This window comes from Scatophagus argus, chromosome 3 (genome assembly GCF_020382885.2).
Source record: "Scatophagus argus isolate fScaArg1 chromosome 3, fScaArg1.pri, whole genome shotgun sequence".
In the NCBI taxonomy this organism is placed as follows: Eukaryota; Metazoa; Chordata; class Actinopteri; family Scatophagidae; genus Scatophagus; species Scatophagus argus.
In genome coordinates, this window is record NC_058495.1 from 12523148 (window position 1) to 12538166 (window position 15019).

Consider the following 15019-nt stretch of genomic DNA (forward strand, 5'->3'; position numbering starts at 1 on the left):
GTCGGATCCTCTGCAGTGCCAAGGTGCATTAAGGAGATTATCGTAAAGACCGTAACAATGTCTGAACTTCAGTAACCAATACGTCTGCCTGAACAATATTTACTCAAGGTTAAAAAATGCTGCATTATGAGTGTCTTGATCTATTTATACACTTTTACATTCAGCCTCTAGTTTAACTGTGTCTGTTGTGTGGCACGTTTACTATTGCTGTAAAATAGTTTGCGATGACACAAATGTCTTTGTGTTGTAGCCCCTAAGAACATTGTTTCTTCTGTTTCAAACGAATCATACTGATTAATATTTTTATGAATGGCTGGAGAAAACACAGAATAATTTTTTTGTTGATATTTGTTGACCAGTTAATCTGTCAGTGACACAAGTAAGAAACTGCCGCTTGTACACACTGATTAACCATAATAATTTCTGTTGTTCAAAGAACAGTCCTTGTATTTATTATTGGTGACTACAACTTGCTTATGTAAAACAGTGAGTCTGAAAGAAAGTTTCAATCAGCTCAGATCAGCTGTGACAAAAGATGCCAGAAATCACATTAGAGGCAAAAATACTCAAGCAGAGAGTGTAAAAATGCATGACCAAATAAAGCAAGTCATATCTGCTGAGTGAACACTGATGTGTCTATATAAGAAGGGAGGCTGGACCCCCCCAAGGACTGACAGGCGACCAGTCAAGGTGAGTGAGTTGCAGTCTTTTATTAGCAGGAGGGAAACCAGCAGCTTAGTGAACAATGCAGGGCATGAACATTTATTGCCAGACAACATAAAGTGAATACAGAGCTCTTCAGTGTACAGTAAGTTCATTTTTTATATGAAATAGTTTAATAACAGTCATTTATTGAAACCATTTGTTTCTGTATTCAGAACCCTCATTAAGCCATCAATATCTGTTCTTCTGAGGGGAGGGAAGCAGGTAATTTATTTATTTTATCCATCTTTCATTTTTATCAAGAGACATTTTAAATCACTAGTATTTTGTGCATCTCATTCATTAACAATGTTTGTGTCATTAAATACAATGTTTGTTTAGTGTTATTACAGTTAATCATTTATAACAAAGTTTTTCATAATAACAATGATTTAGAAGCACATGTTGGATATCATGGCATCAACAAAGTTAATATACCATAATAGACGGTGATGTTTTTCTTTGAACTTTCTGTTCATTTGACTTGAAAAAGTAGTAAAACATACCACTGTGCATTTTTCTGCATTCTTCATTTGAGAGTAACATTTATCACAGCATTAACAGAATTTAATTTTTGTTCATCAGTGAAGAATCATCATGAGTGATGCTGAAATAGAAACAAAGACTGAAATAAATAACTGCTGTACTGTTTTCACTTACCTGCAGTAAGCGGTCATCATGAGTGGAGATGCAGAAATGGAGTGCTTTGGCCCGGCGGCCATTTACCTCCGGAAGCCAGAAAGAGAGAGGATTGAAGCTCAAAACACTCCCTTTGATGCTAAAACAGCATACTTTGTGACTGAACCCAGTGAGATGTACCTCAAGGGGAAACTCACGAAGAGAGAGGGCGGCAAAGCCACCGTGGAGACTCTCTGTGGAAAGGTGAGCACAACAGCTCAGGAGGTCAAAAAAATGTCAAACAGTTTTGTCATCTCAATGAATTTATGGTTCACTTTCATCACTTTTAATGCTCATGCACAAGCATAAGTCAGTGTGACAAACTTCTTATGTGAAGTTTTGTTTTTCTGTTTCAGTCAAAGCAAGTCTAACGTTGACATAAAGTGCAAAAAGTACATCACAGTCTTGTGATGTAACAAAATATGTTCAGCATTATAATCTGTTTGTAGTAAACCCTAAAAGCAAAGGTACACTGATATCAAACTGATGTTTGGTTAGGATTTTGTAAATCAGTAATCATAACTGAATAAATACTGGCTCACGCTCGTCACCAGTTTACTGTCAACACTGAAGTGCTGTGTTGATTCTGTCCCTGTAACAGACTATTACTGTAAAAGATACTGAAGTCTTCCCCATGAACCCCCCGAAGTTCGATAAGATTGAGGACATGGCCATGATGACCCACCTCAGTGAGCCTTCTGTGCTGTACAACCTCAAAGAGCGTTATGCAGCATGGATGATCTACGTGAGTTTGACCTGATCATCACATCAGTAGATGAAACATGACTGCAGCAAGATGTATGCTGGTAAAAATCCTCCTCTGTCTCCACAGACCTACTCAGGGCTGTTCTGCGTCACTGTGAACCCCTACAAGTGGCTCCCAGTGTATGACTCAGTGGTTGTAGCAGGATACAGAGGCAAAAAGAGGGTTGAGGCCCCACCCCACATCTTCTCCATCTCTGACAACGCCTATCAGTTCATGCTCCAAGGTATCAGTCAGTTCTTAAACTACAGTCTGTCCTGAATTGCCACTTTGTAACAGGACCCGGCCTTTAAGAATCATACACTGGTCATTTAAAAACATGCAGTTTATGCAATGCAATAATATTATTTAAAGGAAAAATTAATGCAGTAATACAAAGTGTGTGTTCAAATGTTCTCTCAACAGATCGTGAGAATCAGTCCATCCTGATTACGTAAGTCAATGCTGATCAGAACAAGTTTGTATTGATGTAACTCAGACTGATTATTTATGTGCTGTATTGTATTTAAATTACTCTAACACACGTGTTATACCATTTTCTGCATCTTAGTGGAGAATCCGGTGCAGGAAAGACTGTCAACACCAAACGTGTCATCCAGTACTTTGCGACAATCGCTGTGGCTGGAGGAAAGAAAGCAGAAGCAGTATCTGGAAAAATGCAGGTAAATAATGTGATGCACTATACATAATATGTAGTACGAGTACTAAGAAAATGTAAATAAAACACATGTTATGTAACATTGTTTTAAGGGGTCGCTGGAAGATCAAATCATTGCAGCCAACCCACTGCTGGAGGCTTATGGTAATGCCAAAACTGTGAGGAATGACAACTCATCCCGCTTTGTGAGTTTTGGTCATTTTTTATTTAAGCTGGCTTATTATAGTTTATCAATTTTTTAGGGTTTTCTGACATCTGTAGTGTGATGTGTCTACTCCTAAGACACTAAGACATGTGCACTAGCAGAGTGAGTCACAAATATGTCCATACTTAAAACTTCATTCTTCTTTAGGGTAAATTTATCAGAATCCATTTTGGAACGACTGGAAAATTGGCTTCAGCTGATATCGAAACATGTAAGCCTCCAGCCTGTCAATAACCAGAAGGTTTGATGAAAGGACAAACTGTAAAACAGCTTATTGACTTGTTGTACAGATCTGCTGGAGAAATCTCGAGTGACGTTCCAGCTGTCTGCTGAGAGGAGCTACCACATCTTCTATCAGCTCATGACAGGCCACAAACCTGAGCTGATAGGTAACACATTTTAGAGTTAGAAGGACCATTCATTACCTGCTGTATAGTACATATTTGTGTACAAGAATGTGCTTTCTTTTGTCAGAGGCTCTCCTCATCACCACCAACCCATATGACTATCCTATGATCAGTCAGGGTGAAATCACTGTCAAGAGTATCAATGACATTGAGGAATTCATCGCCACTGATGTAAGAAAATGACCAAATCCACACCCTAAAAACAAAGCTGTATGTATTTTGGAATGTTCTGATTGGTGTCTACAGACCCTCTGAGTTTATTTTCCTTCAATACTGACAGACCGCCATTGACATCCTGGGCTTCACTGCAGAAGAGAAGGTGAGCATGTACAAGCTGACTGGAGCCGTGATGCATCATGGGAACATGAAGTTCAAGCAGAAGCAGCGTGAAGAGCAGGCTGAGCCCGATGGCACTGAGGGTGTGTTGGACTTTTTCTTTTGGTTTATTGACAGCAGAATCTTTGAAAACTGATGAAGGTTGTGCATTATCTGGAAAATAATATTTCATCTTCATCATCGTCAATTTTCATTTTTTTTCAGTTGCTGATAAAATCTCCTACCTCATGGGCTTGAACTCAGCTGACTTACTGAAGGCTTTGTGCTACCCGAGGGTGAAGGTCGGAAATGAGTTTGTGACTAAGGGCCAGACTGTGCCTCAGGTAAAATGTGACATTCAGTCCCATGAACCAAACTTCACAGTTTGTTTAAAACTTGATACCTTTGAATCACTTCGTTCTCACAACATCTTTACAAAGGTTTTATCATTGTTGTATCTGTAAAATCAGGTCAACAATTCCGTCATGGCTCTCTGCAAGTCTGTCTATGAGAAAATGTTCTTATGGATGGTCGTCAGAATTAATGAGATGCTGGATACCAAGCAGCCCAGAAGCTTTTTCATTGGTGTCCTGGATATTGCTGGGTTTGAAATTTTTGATGTAAGTGTGCTTGGCTGACTCTACTTACTGTAATCCTATGCAGCTTCACTTAAAGCTGAGATTACAAATAATGTTACTTAAGGCCTTTGCTGATCTTTGACATCTCTCTTGTCTTTAGTTCAACAGCTTGGAGCAGCTGTGCATCAACTTCACCAATGAAAAACTGCAACAGTTTTTCAACCATCACATGTTTGTCCTGGAGCAAGAAGAGTACAAGAAAGAGGGAATTGAATGGGAGTTCATTGATTTTGGTATGGACTTGGCTGCCTGCATTGAGCTGATTGAGAAGGTACGTCACATGCTGCACATTCACAAACACAGAAAAAAATCTGAAGACTTGAATATTTAAATAATCATTTCATCATGACAGCCAATGGGCATCTTCTCCATCCTGGAAGAGGAGTGCATGTTCCCCAAGGCTACAGACGTCACCTTCAAGAACAAACTGTATGACCAGCATCTTGGTAAAAGCAAGTCCTTTGAGAAGCCAAAACCAGCCAAAGGCAAAGCTGAGGCTCACTTTTCTCTGGTGCACTATGCTGGCACTGTTGACTACAACATCACTGGATGGCTCGACAAGAACAAGGACCCCCTGAACGACTCAGTGGTTCAGCTCTACCAGAAGTCTTCAGTCAAACTGCTGTCCTTCCTCTATGCATCCCATGCCTCAGCAGAAGGTACTTGCATGTTAGAATCTCTACATTAGGACATATTTTAAGAAATGCTGTAAATTGAACTATTTCAGCGTAATTGTTGTTTCAATGACAGCTGAGGGTGGTGGTGGCAAGAAAGGTGGCAAGAAGAAGGGTGGTTCCTTCCAGACTGTCTCTGCATTGTTCAGAGTAAGATACGGAGAGTGACTTGCATACTTCACAACAGTAATTTAGTGCCTGTCCTAAATTTAATGTCCTTTTAATTCTTCAGGAAAATTTGGGCAAGTTGATGACGAATTTGAGGAGCACACATCCTCATTTTGTGCGCTGCCTGATTCCCAATGAATCAAAGACACCAGGTATGTGATCTTTGTCTCTGCTTGTGGTTAATAATGCTCCTGAAATACAAAGGTAAAGCAATCAAAGACATTCAAATTCAAGCCACTTGAAGAAAATTTGATTTGACTGATGATTTCTGTACAAAACATGCCTAAATAATATATCTTAGGTCTCATGGAGAACTTCCTGGTCATCCACCAGCTGAGGTGTAACGGTGTGCTGGAGGGTATCAGGATCTGCAGGAAAGGCTTCCCCAGCAGAATCCTTTATGGTGACTTCAAGCAGAGGTAGCAGAGATATAATCTTGAGAATCTTTGAAATGTGTTTATTATCTGGGGTGTCTGACTGAATGAAATCGTTATTTTAGATACAAAGTATTGAATGCCAGTGTCATTCCTGAGGGTCAGTTCATTGACAACAAGAAGGCCTCAGAGAAACTGCTGGGATCCATCGATGTGGACCACTCTCAGTACAAGTTTGGCCATACCAAGGTAGAGTGAGAAACACTTACTTTGACAAGGCTGTTTGCTAGAAGGTAGAAGATGAACTATCGCCAAAAATTAATGATTTAAAAATGATTTGAATTCTTGACTCTCAGGTGTTCTTCAAAGCTGGGTTGCTGGGTACTCTGGAGGAAATGAGAGATGAAAAACTAGCTGAGCTGGTCACAATGACTCAGGCTCTCTGCAGAGGTTTTCTCATGAGGAGAGAATTTGTCAAGATGATGGAGAGGAGGTAGTGTGTCTGTCTGTCACTGATGTATAAAGTTTAAAGCATTTTTTATGTCTATAGTTTCAGACTATCAAGATTTTCTAATTCAATTCTTTGTATGTTTTCCTCAGAGAGGCCATTTACGCCATCCAGTACAACATCCGCTCATTCATGAATGTCAAAACCTGGCCATGGATGAAGCTGTACTTCAAGATTAAGCCTCTGCTTAAGAGTGCAGAAACTGAGAAAGAGATGGCACAAATGAAAGAAGACTTTGAAAAGACCAAAGAGGACCTAGTAAAGGCTCTGGCTAAGAAGAAAGAACTGGAGGAGAAGATGGTTTCTCTGCTGCAGGAGAAGAACGACCTGTTGCTACAAGTGCAGGCTGTAAGTTGGCTTATCACACAGGTCTACTAAATATCCTACATCAAATTACTGATTTTGGCAATTATGTGAACCGTTTGCATTGACTTTTAGGAAACTGAAAACCTCAGTGATGCAGAGGAAAGGTGTGAGGGACTCATTAAAGCAAAAATCCAGCTTGAAGCCAAAGTCAAAGAGACAGCTGAGAGGCTGGAAGATGAAGAAGAAATCAATGCTGAGCTGACTGCAAAGAAGAGGAAGCTGGAGGACGAGTGCTCTGAGTTGAAGAAAGACATTGATGACTTGGAGCTCACCCTGGCCAAAGTGGAAAAAGAGAAGCATGCCACAGAGAACAAGGTCACAATTAAAAGCTTTTATATCATTTCCACTTCAGTATTGATCAAAAATGTGTTGTTAATCTAAATTAAAATTCCTCTAAACTTTTATAGGTCAAAAACCTTACAGAGGAAATGGCCTCTCAAGATGAGACCATTGCCAAGTTGACCAAAGAGAAGAAAGCCCTCCAAGAAGCCCACCAGCAGACCCTTGATGATCTGCAGGCAGAGGAAGACAAAGTCAACACTCTGACGAAGGCCAAAACCAAACTTGAGCAGCAAGTGGATGATGTATGTGATAATAACATAAAGTGATTTAAGTCCCTTTGAAAATCAAAACAACAAGAAAAATGTATACCTCATCTCTCTTAAAACAGCTTGAAGGTTCCTTGGAGCAAGAAAAGAAGCTTCGTATGGATCTTGAGCGAGCTAAAAGAAAGCTTGAAGGAGATCTTAAATTGGCCCAGGAATCCATAATGGATCTGGAGAATGACAAGCAGCAGTCTGATGAGAAAATTAAAAAGTAAGAATGAACAAAAACAAAACAAAACAAAACAAAAAAACTACTATCCATCCATCTTCCTACTTAAAACCTACTTAATTTGTTGAATGGATTCTGTGCCCTCCAGGAAGGACTTTGAGATAAGCCAGCTCCTGAGTAAGATAGAGGATGAGCAGTCTCTTGGAATCCAGCTGCAGAAAAAGATCAAGGAGCTTCAGGTATAATTTGAAGCATTAGTCAAAAGCAATAGAAACATTCAAATATATTGAACCGTTTTCAGTTCAACTTCATGTTTTTCAGGCTCGTATTGAGGAACTGGAAGAAGAGATTGAGGCTGAGCGGGCTGCTCGGGCCAAGGTGGAAAAACAGAGGTCTGATCTCTCCAGGGAACTTGAGGAGATCAGCGAGAGGCTGGAAGAAGCTGGCGGAGCAACATCTGCTCAGATCGAGATGAACAAGAAGCGTGAGGCAGAGTTTCAGAAGCTGCGTCGTGATCTCGAAGAGTCCACCCTGCAGCATGAGGCCACTGCTGCAGCTCTGCGCAAGAAGCAAGCTGACAGTGTGGCAGAGCTGGGAGAACAGATTGATAACCTCCAGAGAGTCAAACAGAAGCTGGAGAAAGAGAAAAGCGAGTACAAGATGGAGATTGACGACCTCGCAAGCAATATGGAGTCTATTGCAAAATCAAAGGTTGACAGTGCAAAACTTTCATACAAAAAGCAAAAAATAATGGTAATATTATGACACTAATATATGTGTTCTTCTTCCAGGCAAACCTTGAGAAGATGTGCAGGACATTAGAAGATCAACTGAGTGAGCTCAAATCCAAAAATGATGAAAATGTTCGTCAGCTAAATGACTTGAGTGCACAAAAAGCAAGACTTCAAACTGAAAATGGTAAGAATATCATGTCTTGGCGTCTTAACAATTCTGCAAAAACTGGATACCTACACTCAGAACCAAATATGCATTGTAATATTTAGACACACAAATATACTAAGAGGTAGTAATACTTGAATCCCCTGTAGTAGAATAAATGCTAGTAGGCGCAGCTTCACACAATAACTAATTCAAGTGACATCTTTGCAACAACTAGATATATTGTTGGGTGAGTTCTGTACGCCTTCATATTGTTCAACTCCTGTTTTGTCGCACCATAACTTTACATAATACTATGCATTCGGTTCTGATGTAGATAAAGTGCATTAATATCTTTAATTAGGTGAATGTACACGTCAGCTGGAGGAGAAAGAAGCTCTTGTTTCTCAACTGACAAGAGGCAAGCAAGCTTACACTCAGCAGATTGAGGAGCTGAAGAGGCACATAGAGGAGGAAGTTAAGGTAGCAGTCTATGAAATCAGCAGGATAATCACACAGGAAAAGGACGATACGACTGAAAATATTAAATATTAATCAGGCTCCCATTTGGATTATAGGCCAAGAACGCCCTCGCTCATGCTGTTCAGTCAGCACGCCATGACTGCGACCTGCTCAGAGAGCAGTATGAGGAGGAGCAGGAGGCCAAAGCTGAGCTGCAGCGTGCAATGTCCAAGGCCAACAGCGAGGTGGCTCAGTGGAGAACCAAATATGAGACTGATGCCATTCAGCGTACTGAGGAGCTGGAGGAGGCCAAGTAATGATCATTCCTGATATCACACTGTTTATGATGATTCTGTAATTCACCATTAAACCTGTTTACTGCATGTTTTAACAGGAAAAAGCTGGCCCAGCGTCTTCAAGATGCAGAGGAATCCATTGAGGCTGTGAATGCAAAATGTGCCTCCCTGGAAAAGACCAAACAGAGACTGCAGGGTGAAGTGGAGGACCTGATGATTGATGTGGAGAGAGCTAATGCTCTGGCTGCTAACCTTGACAAGAAGCAAAGGAACTTTGACAAGGTTAGATATTTTGTAGACTACTGTTTGACCATTAATGTGAGGTGACGAGAACACTCAAAAACTCTCACACCTGTTTGTTGTACTTTCAGGTTCTTGCAGAGTGGAAACAGAAGTATGAGGAGAGTCAGGCAGAGCTGGAGGGATCTCAGAAAGAAGCTCGTTCTCTCAGCACTGAGATGTTCAAGCTGAAAAATTCATATGAAGAAGCTTTGGACCACCTGGAGACCCTGAAGAGGGAGAACAAGAACCTGCAACGTAAGACAGTTGATGGTGTTTCCCCCAAAAGATTTACACTTCAAATCAATTTACCTAAAGTATTTCTGTTACTTAAAATTTCTCCATAGCTCAATATTCTAAAATGTGTACTTCTTAAATCCGCTGCAACAGAGGAGATTTCAGACCTGAGTGAACAACTTGGTGAGACCGGTAAAACAATTCACGAACTTGAGAAAGGAAAGAAGACAGTGGAAACTGAGAAGACAGAGATCCAGACCGCTTTGGAGGAGGCAGAGGTAAAACAAAGAATATAGTATATAGCATATATATATAGTGTAGATGTTAAAAAAAATACTAAAATAATACAAATGTAAAAGTTTATATTTCTGTGTCTGCTGCAGCTCTAAGACAGTCTTAATATTTTACCTCATCTTGAAAAGGTGTTGGACACCTCAGTGCTATTTTCTCCACTGTGACTCTGTATTTTTAATGAACTATTCTGTACTTGAGTTTATAAAGGTCACACTTGTTCACAGGCCACCCTGGAGCATGAAGAATCCAAGATTCTCCGCATTCAACTTGAACTCACCCAAGTCAAGAGTGAAGTTGACAGAAAACTTGCAGAGAAAGACGAGGAGATTGAGCAGATCAAGAGGAACAGCCAGAGGGTGATTGAGTCCATGCAGACGACTTTGGATGCTGAGGTCAGGAGCAGGAACGATGCCCTGAGAATCAAGAAGAAGATGGAGGGTGACCTCAATGAGATGGAGATTCAGCTGAGCCATGCCAACCGCCAGGCAGCTGAAGCCCAGAAGCAGCTGAGAAATGTGCAGGGACAACTCAAGGTAGATTCACTGAAGGATTTGTCTTGGATCTTACTTCAAAACATACCTGAAAGTGGTCATTAACATACGTCTATCAATGTCTTACAACTCAGGATGCCCAGCTGCACCTTGATGAAGCTATCAGAGGCCAGGAAGACATGAAGGAGCAGGTTGCCATGGTGGAGCGCAGGAACAACCTGATGCTGGCTGAGATCGAGGAGCTGAGAGCTGCACTGGAGCAGACAGAGAGAAGCCGCAAAGTGGCTGAACAGGAGCTGGTTGATGCCAGTGAGCGTGTTGGGCTGCTGCATTCTCAGGTATTGCTCAAAGGCTGACAAGCAAGACTTTACACTTTATGCTTCTGTAATTCAACAAGTGAAAATTCAATTTGTCTTCTTCAATAACAGAATACCAGCCTCATCAACACCAAGAAGAAGTTGGAAGCTGACCTTGTCCAGATCCAAGGTGAAGTAGAAGATGCTGTCCAGGAAGCAAGAAATGCTGAAGAAAAGGCCAAGAAGGCCATCACTGATGTGAGTCACCCTCACACATTTCTCTGTGACTGGACACAAAGTGTAGTACAGAATATCATCATTTAACTGGCATTCACCCGATAAAACCATATTCTTCAAAATGTCAGGCTGCCATGATGGCAGAGGAGCTGAAGAAGGAGCAGGACACCAGCGCTCATTTGGAGAGGATGAAGAAGAACCTGGAGGTGACAGTGAAGGACCTGCAACACCGTCTGGATGAGGCTGAGAATCTGGCCATGAAGGGTGGCAAGAAGCAGCTCCAGAAACTGGAGGCTAGGGTAAAGATGAATTTGATCACAAAATCTGATTTCACCTTTTCTTTTAATAGTAAAATTTTGCTCTCCCAGTAATGGCATACATGGTTCATAATTCAGGTGCGTGAGCTGGAGGCAGAAGTTGAAACTGAGCAGAGACGAGGAGCAGATGCTGTCAAAGGTGTTCGTAAATATGAGAGAAGAGTGAAGGAGCTCACCTATCAGGTCTGCAGGGCTTTTTTGCCCCTATTCATTTGTACAGTTGTCTGATGCAAAGTTTCAAATTAATATTTGTCAATCACGGATCCATTTTCAATGTAGACTGAGGAGGACAAGAAGAATGTCGTGAGACTTCAGGATCTGGTTGACAAGCTGCAGCTGAAAGTGAAGGCCTACAAGAGACAGGCTGAGGAAGCTGTAAGTTTCATTTAAAGTTTCAAGCAGTAAACAGAGAAACTGAAAAATAAAACCACACTCCCTTTTCTATGTGTAAAATGTTTGACAGTGAAAACTTTATGTTACCAGAATTTGTGTGCTCAGTCCTCAATGGATGTTGAATTTCTTTACAGGAGGAGCAGGCCAACACTCACCTGTCCAGGTACAGGAAGGTGCAGCACGAGCTGGAGGAAGCTCAGGAGAGAGCTGACATCGCCGAGTCTCAGGTCAACAAGCTGAGGGCAAAGAGTCGGGAAATTGGAAAAGTAAGTAATACACAAAACTTTGTAATCAGTTCAAGTGGTTATTGATAACCTTAAATGAAAACAACATTATTGATTTCACAAGCTAATTTTTGGCACAGCTGAAGCTACATAAATGTGGCATGAAAGTATATTTCATCTGCATCAATTGTGCAAAGTTTGACTCTCATCCCTTGTTCCCTCTTTCCATTTTCTATCCTTTTAGGGAAAGGAGGCTGAAGAATAACCTGTGAGCTGTTTGAAGGACACAAATGAGAATCATAAAATATGGTTATCATTGAACTGCTCTCACTAAATAAAATAGAACTATATTAAAAACATTCTCTTGCCAGTCTTTTTTTCCCCCTTTTCTTTCTTTGCAAAACATAACAACAAAAGTACTACCACTGGGTACATGGAAAAGATAAGAAGTGCAGGTTGAATTTCTTCATATACTTGTGGACTGAAAACACTCCTTTGTGGTGAAAGTAGAAGTCTTTGCACTGAAACAAACATTAGATGAGTACGGCATGTTCATTAAGATGCTGAGTTCAGGTGTCGTGATTGTCCAACTGGTGAACTGAAGCTACAAATCAAACTCAATCAGTTAAATACAATTTATCATTAATGGCCGTGTTTTGACAAGAAACACATTCCTCTTTTTTCATGTTATTTGGTACATTTTTAGGATTCACAGGAAATTTTCTTTATGAAGGAACAGCAAGGATGCCATTGTGCTAAAGCATTCACATGAGAATAACTAAAATACATGTCAGTCTTTCTCCTTCAAAGCTGTTATGACATATAAGCCCCCAATTTTTCACAATGATGTATTTCAGTTCAGTGACACAGAAATGACAATACAAGCAAATAATCTGACTGAACAGAAAAGTAATTTTCGATGTGGATATGTACCCATGTGTCACTCATAATCAAGAGGAAAGGGAACAGATATTTTAGGAAATACACGTATTCTACTTATGCTAAGAGTCACGTGACAAGGTCAGTCTGGTCTGTGTGTTAAATATAAGCTACAGGTTAGCACAAAGACTGGAGGCAGAGGGAAACCGCTGGCTTAGCTTTGTCCAACACCATCCACCCACCAGCACCTTAAAGGTCCCCGACTGTCTCCTGGCACATGAGAGTAAAGTTCGCTCTTACACAGATCAATTCCTCTACTTTAGGCTGGCAAATGTTCTTGCTTTCATCTTTCTGACGAAATGTTTTATGGTGATGCATTTAAGACAAACATCACTTCATCACTGTCTGTCACATACCTGCACAGGGTTCCTCCAACCTTGACCACAAGGCAGGTCCACCTGTGATGAAGAGTTCATCCTGGACAGTGGTGAAAATTCAGCACACACCTCATCCTTACAATCAGACTCTCTCAGCAACAATCTCAGCTGAAGCAGATGCAGTCAGCAGATGCAGCATTTTTAAAGACAAGCATATATACAAATTGTGGGTCAAGTGGGGGTAAAGACTGTGTATTTTACTTGTTGAATCACTGCTCTTCCTGCAGCAGAAAAGAAAAAAAGCGTAAGTTACAAATGCTACATCTGGTGACATGTTTTCTCTTTGGGGAACTATTTCAATAACATAACAGCTGCTTTTCTGTCACCACTAATCTTTGCTCCTGAGTCTGTGGCTCCAGACACGACTTTATAGACTACTGCTAGGTTATTATCTTACTGCACAAACACACAGCTTAGTACAGCAGTAGCCTGTTTTCTCTGAACAGCTTGAGTTAAAAGTGCTAAATTGTGCTCAGAGTCCCTCCCAAGAAACTGTATCTGTGTTAGAGAGGTATTGAATTGACAAAAAACGAAACATTTTTTGTCCTGTCAACACTTGTTGGCCCATTTATGTCACTGTATCTCAAGGATTTTATCACAAATAATTCCCCAAAAGGCTCAAAGCTAAAAGGCTCAAACTAATACTAATAATGCCTCCTTAGCAGGTAAAGTAAACTCACTACATACTGAATTCTTTTTTACAGTCTTGGCAAGAAATATTCTTAATGCAGAAATATTTAAAAACATTTAGGAGCTGCCTAACTGAAAGATACAAATTACATCCTGCACATAACATCTTATGCTGTAACAGATTCTAATTCTCCTCCTTGATAAATTGTTATTAAAATTGGTTTTTACCCAAAAGGAAGTCATGTTCTGCAGTCGACCAACAACAATCCTCATGGTCTCTCCCGAAAGCTTCATGTGTTCAGTGTCTCTGTTATTCACCTTATGAGAGATGTGCTTTAGAGGTTTGCTAGTTATACCTCTCATGATGGATTAAAATAACAATAAGACTCCAAATGCTTTGCCAAACACTGATGGTCTGATTTCATAGCTAAATCAGACTCTGCATTTCCCTTTAAGCCGCATCACAAGGCACCGTGCCTGCTGGATAGAACGTAATCCAAACAAGACTATTGAGAGCAGCTGGCCTGCAGGACTGTTGATGAATCAAAGGAGCCAAAACATCCCACAGACCCTGTTTAGAGTTTTTAGTGTCTGTAGAAGTGGCCAGCAACCTATCGTCTTTCCTCCAAAGACCTCAGCTCACTGTTTGAAATGTTTTCTGACTGACATTATGACCAAATGCACATAATGAATCACGCAAGCTACTTGACTCTTGGATTTCTTTTCCTTGCCAAGCTGCCTTAAACTCATATTTTAATCCCCAACAGCTGACAGTCTCTGTGCATTAGATAATGGAAGGCCTACACCCGGACTCGTAAAGTTGGGACATCGTGTAAAACGTAACAAAAACATAATTCTAACCCTTTTGACCTATTTTCAGTTGAATACAGCACAAGAGAAGATATTTAAAATTCAAACTGATAAATTCATGCAGCACTGCATTAAAAACTAACATGATACTATAAACAAAATCACTGACTTAAACACAATTTGTTGCTGCATCTAAATGCAATTTAAGACTCCACTAGATCCACATAAGGCAAATAAATTGAATCCAATTCAATAAATTGAATTGAACTGAATATTTTTAGTTTATGTTTTACTTATCTTTCTTGGATTTGCTTGAATTTATTTCTTTTCTTGCTGAATTTTAGGATTTTTTTTTGTGGGATGTTATGTATCCACTTGATATTTTATATAATGCTATTCATCAGTCTGCCCTGTCATTTTATTTAGGTAATTTGTGTTAGGTTCTTTTAAGACTAGGACCCCAAAGCAGAGACAAACTCACTGGTGAGAGGGAACAAAGGTTCTTTTAATAAACTCCACAAACTAAATACAGAAACTAAGCAGGCTGTGGAAGCAAGGCGCTGGCTGACTGAAAGATAACCTCGACAGGAGAAATCAGGTAACTTCTGATGAGCCGCATGCATGGGTA

At 40.4% G+C, this 15019-nt stretch overlaps 1 protein-coding gene across 2 annotated transcripts; it reads left to right on the forward strand.

Moving 5' to 3' along the window:
• Positions 1-648: 648 nt before the first annotated feature.
• On the forward strand, positions 649-12008 carry LOC124056317 (myosin heavy chain, fast skeletal muscle-like). Of its 2 annotated transcripts, none has more exons than XM_046383638.1 (41): positions 649-690; positions 879-927; positions 1369-1584; positions 1982-2125; positions 2213-2369; positions 2549-2576; positions 2694-2805; positions 2894-2986; positions 3154-3217; positions 3297-3395; positions 3481-3584; positions 3694-3832; positions 3954-4072; positions 4199-4348; positions 4467-4637; positions 4719-5025; positions 5117-5190; positions 5273-5360; positions 5510-5627; positions 5708-5831; positions 5939-6075; positions 6183-6438; positions 6529-6771; positions 6864-7040; positions 7127-7272; positions 7379-7469; positions 7552-7941; positions 8022-8148; positions 8474-8592; positions 8688-8884; positions 8966-9149; positions 9239-9404; positions 9537-9661; positions 9902-10210; positions 10303-10506; positions 10597-10722; positions 10830-11000; positions 11097-11201; positions 11298-11393; positions 11546-11677; positions 11880-12008. In XM_046383638.1, exons 3-41 carry the CDS (start codon positions 1381-1383, stop codon positions 11898-11900), a joined length of 5817 nt encoding a protein of 1938 aa, XP_046239594.1. In that variant the 5' UTR covers positions 649-690; positions 879-927; positions 1369-1380; the 3' UTR covers positions 11901-12008. The 2 variants fall into 2 exon arrangements, with proteins under 2 accessions (XP_046239594.1, XP_046239595.1); XM_046383639.1 differs by lacking the exon at positions 649-690 and adding an exon at positions 789-808.
• The last annotated feature ends 3011 nt before the right edge of the window (positions 12009-15019 follow it).

What these genes read in the sequence shown, in the direction of transcription:
- LOC124056317 (XM_046383638.1), top strand. Translation starts at nt 1,381, where the DNA reads ATGAGTGGAGATGCAGAAATGGAGTGCTTTGGCCCGGCGGCCATTTAC. An exon ending in ATCCCATGCCTCAGCAGAAG is followed by an intron (nt 5,026 to 5,116) that starts GTACTTGCATGT and finishes TTTCAATGACAG; the next exon opens with CTGAGGGTGGTGGTGGCAAG. An exon ending in AGCAAAGGAACTTTGACAAG is followed by an intron (nt 9,150 to 9,238) that starts GTTAGATATTTT and finishes TTGTACTTTCAG; the next exon opens with GTTCTTGCAGAGTGGAAACA.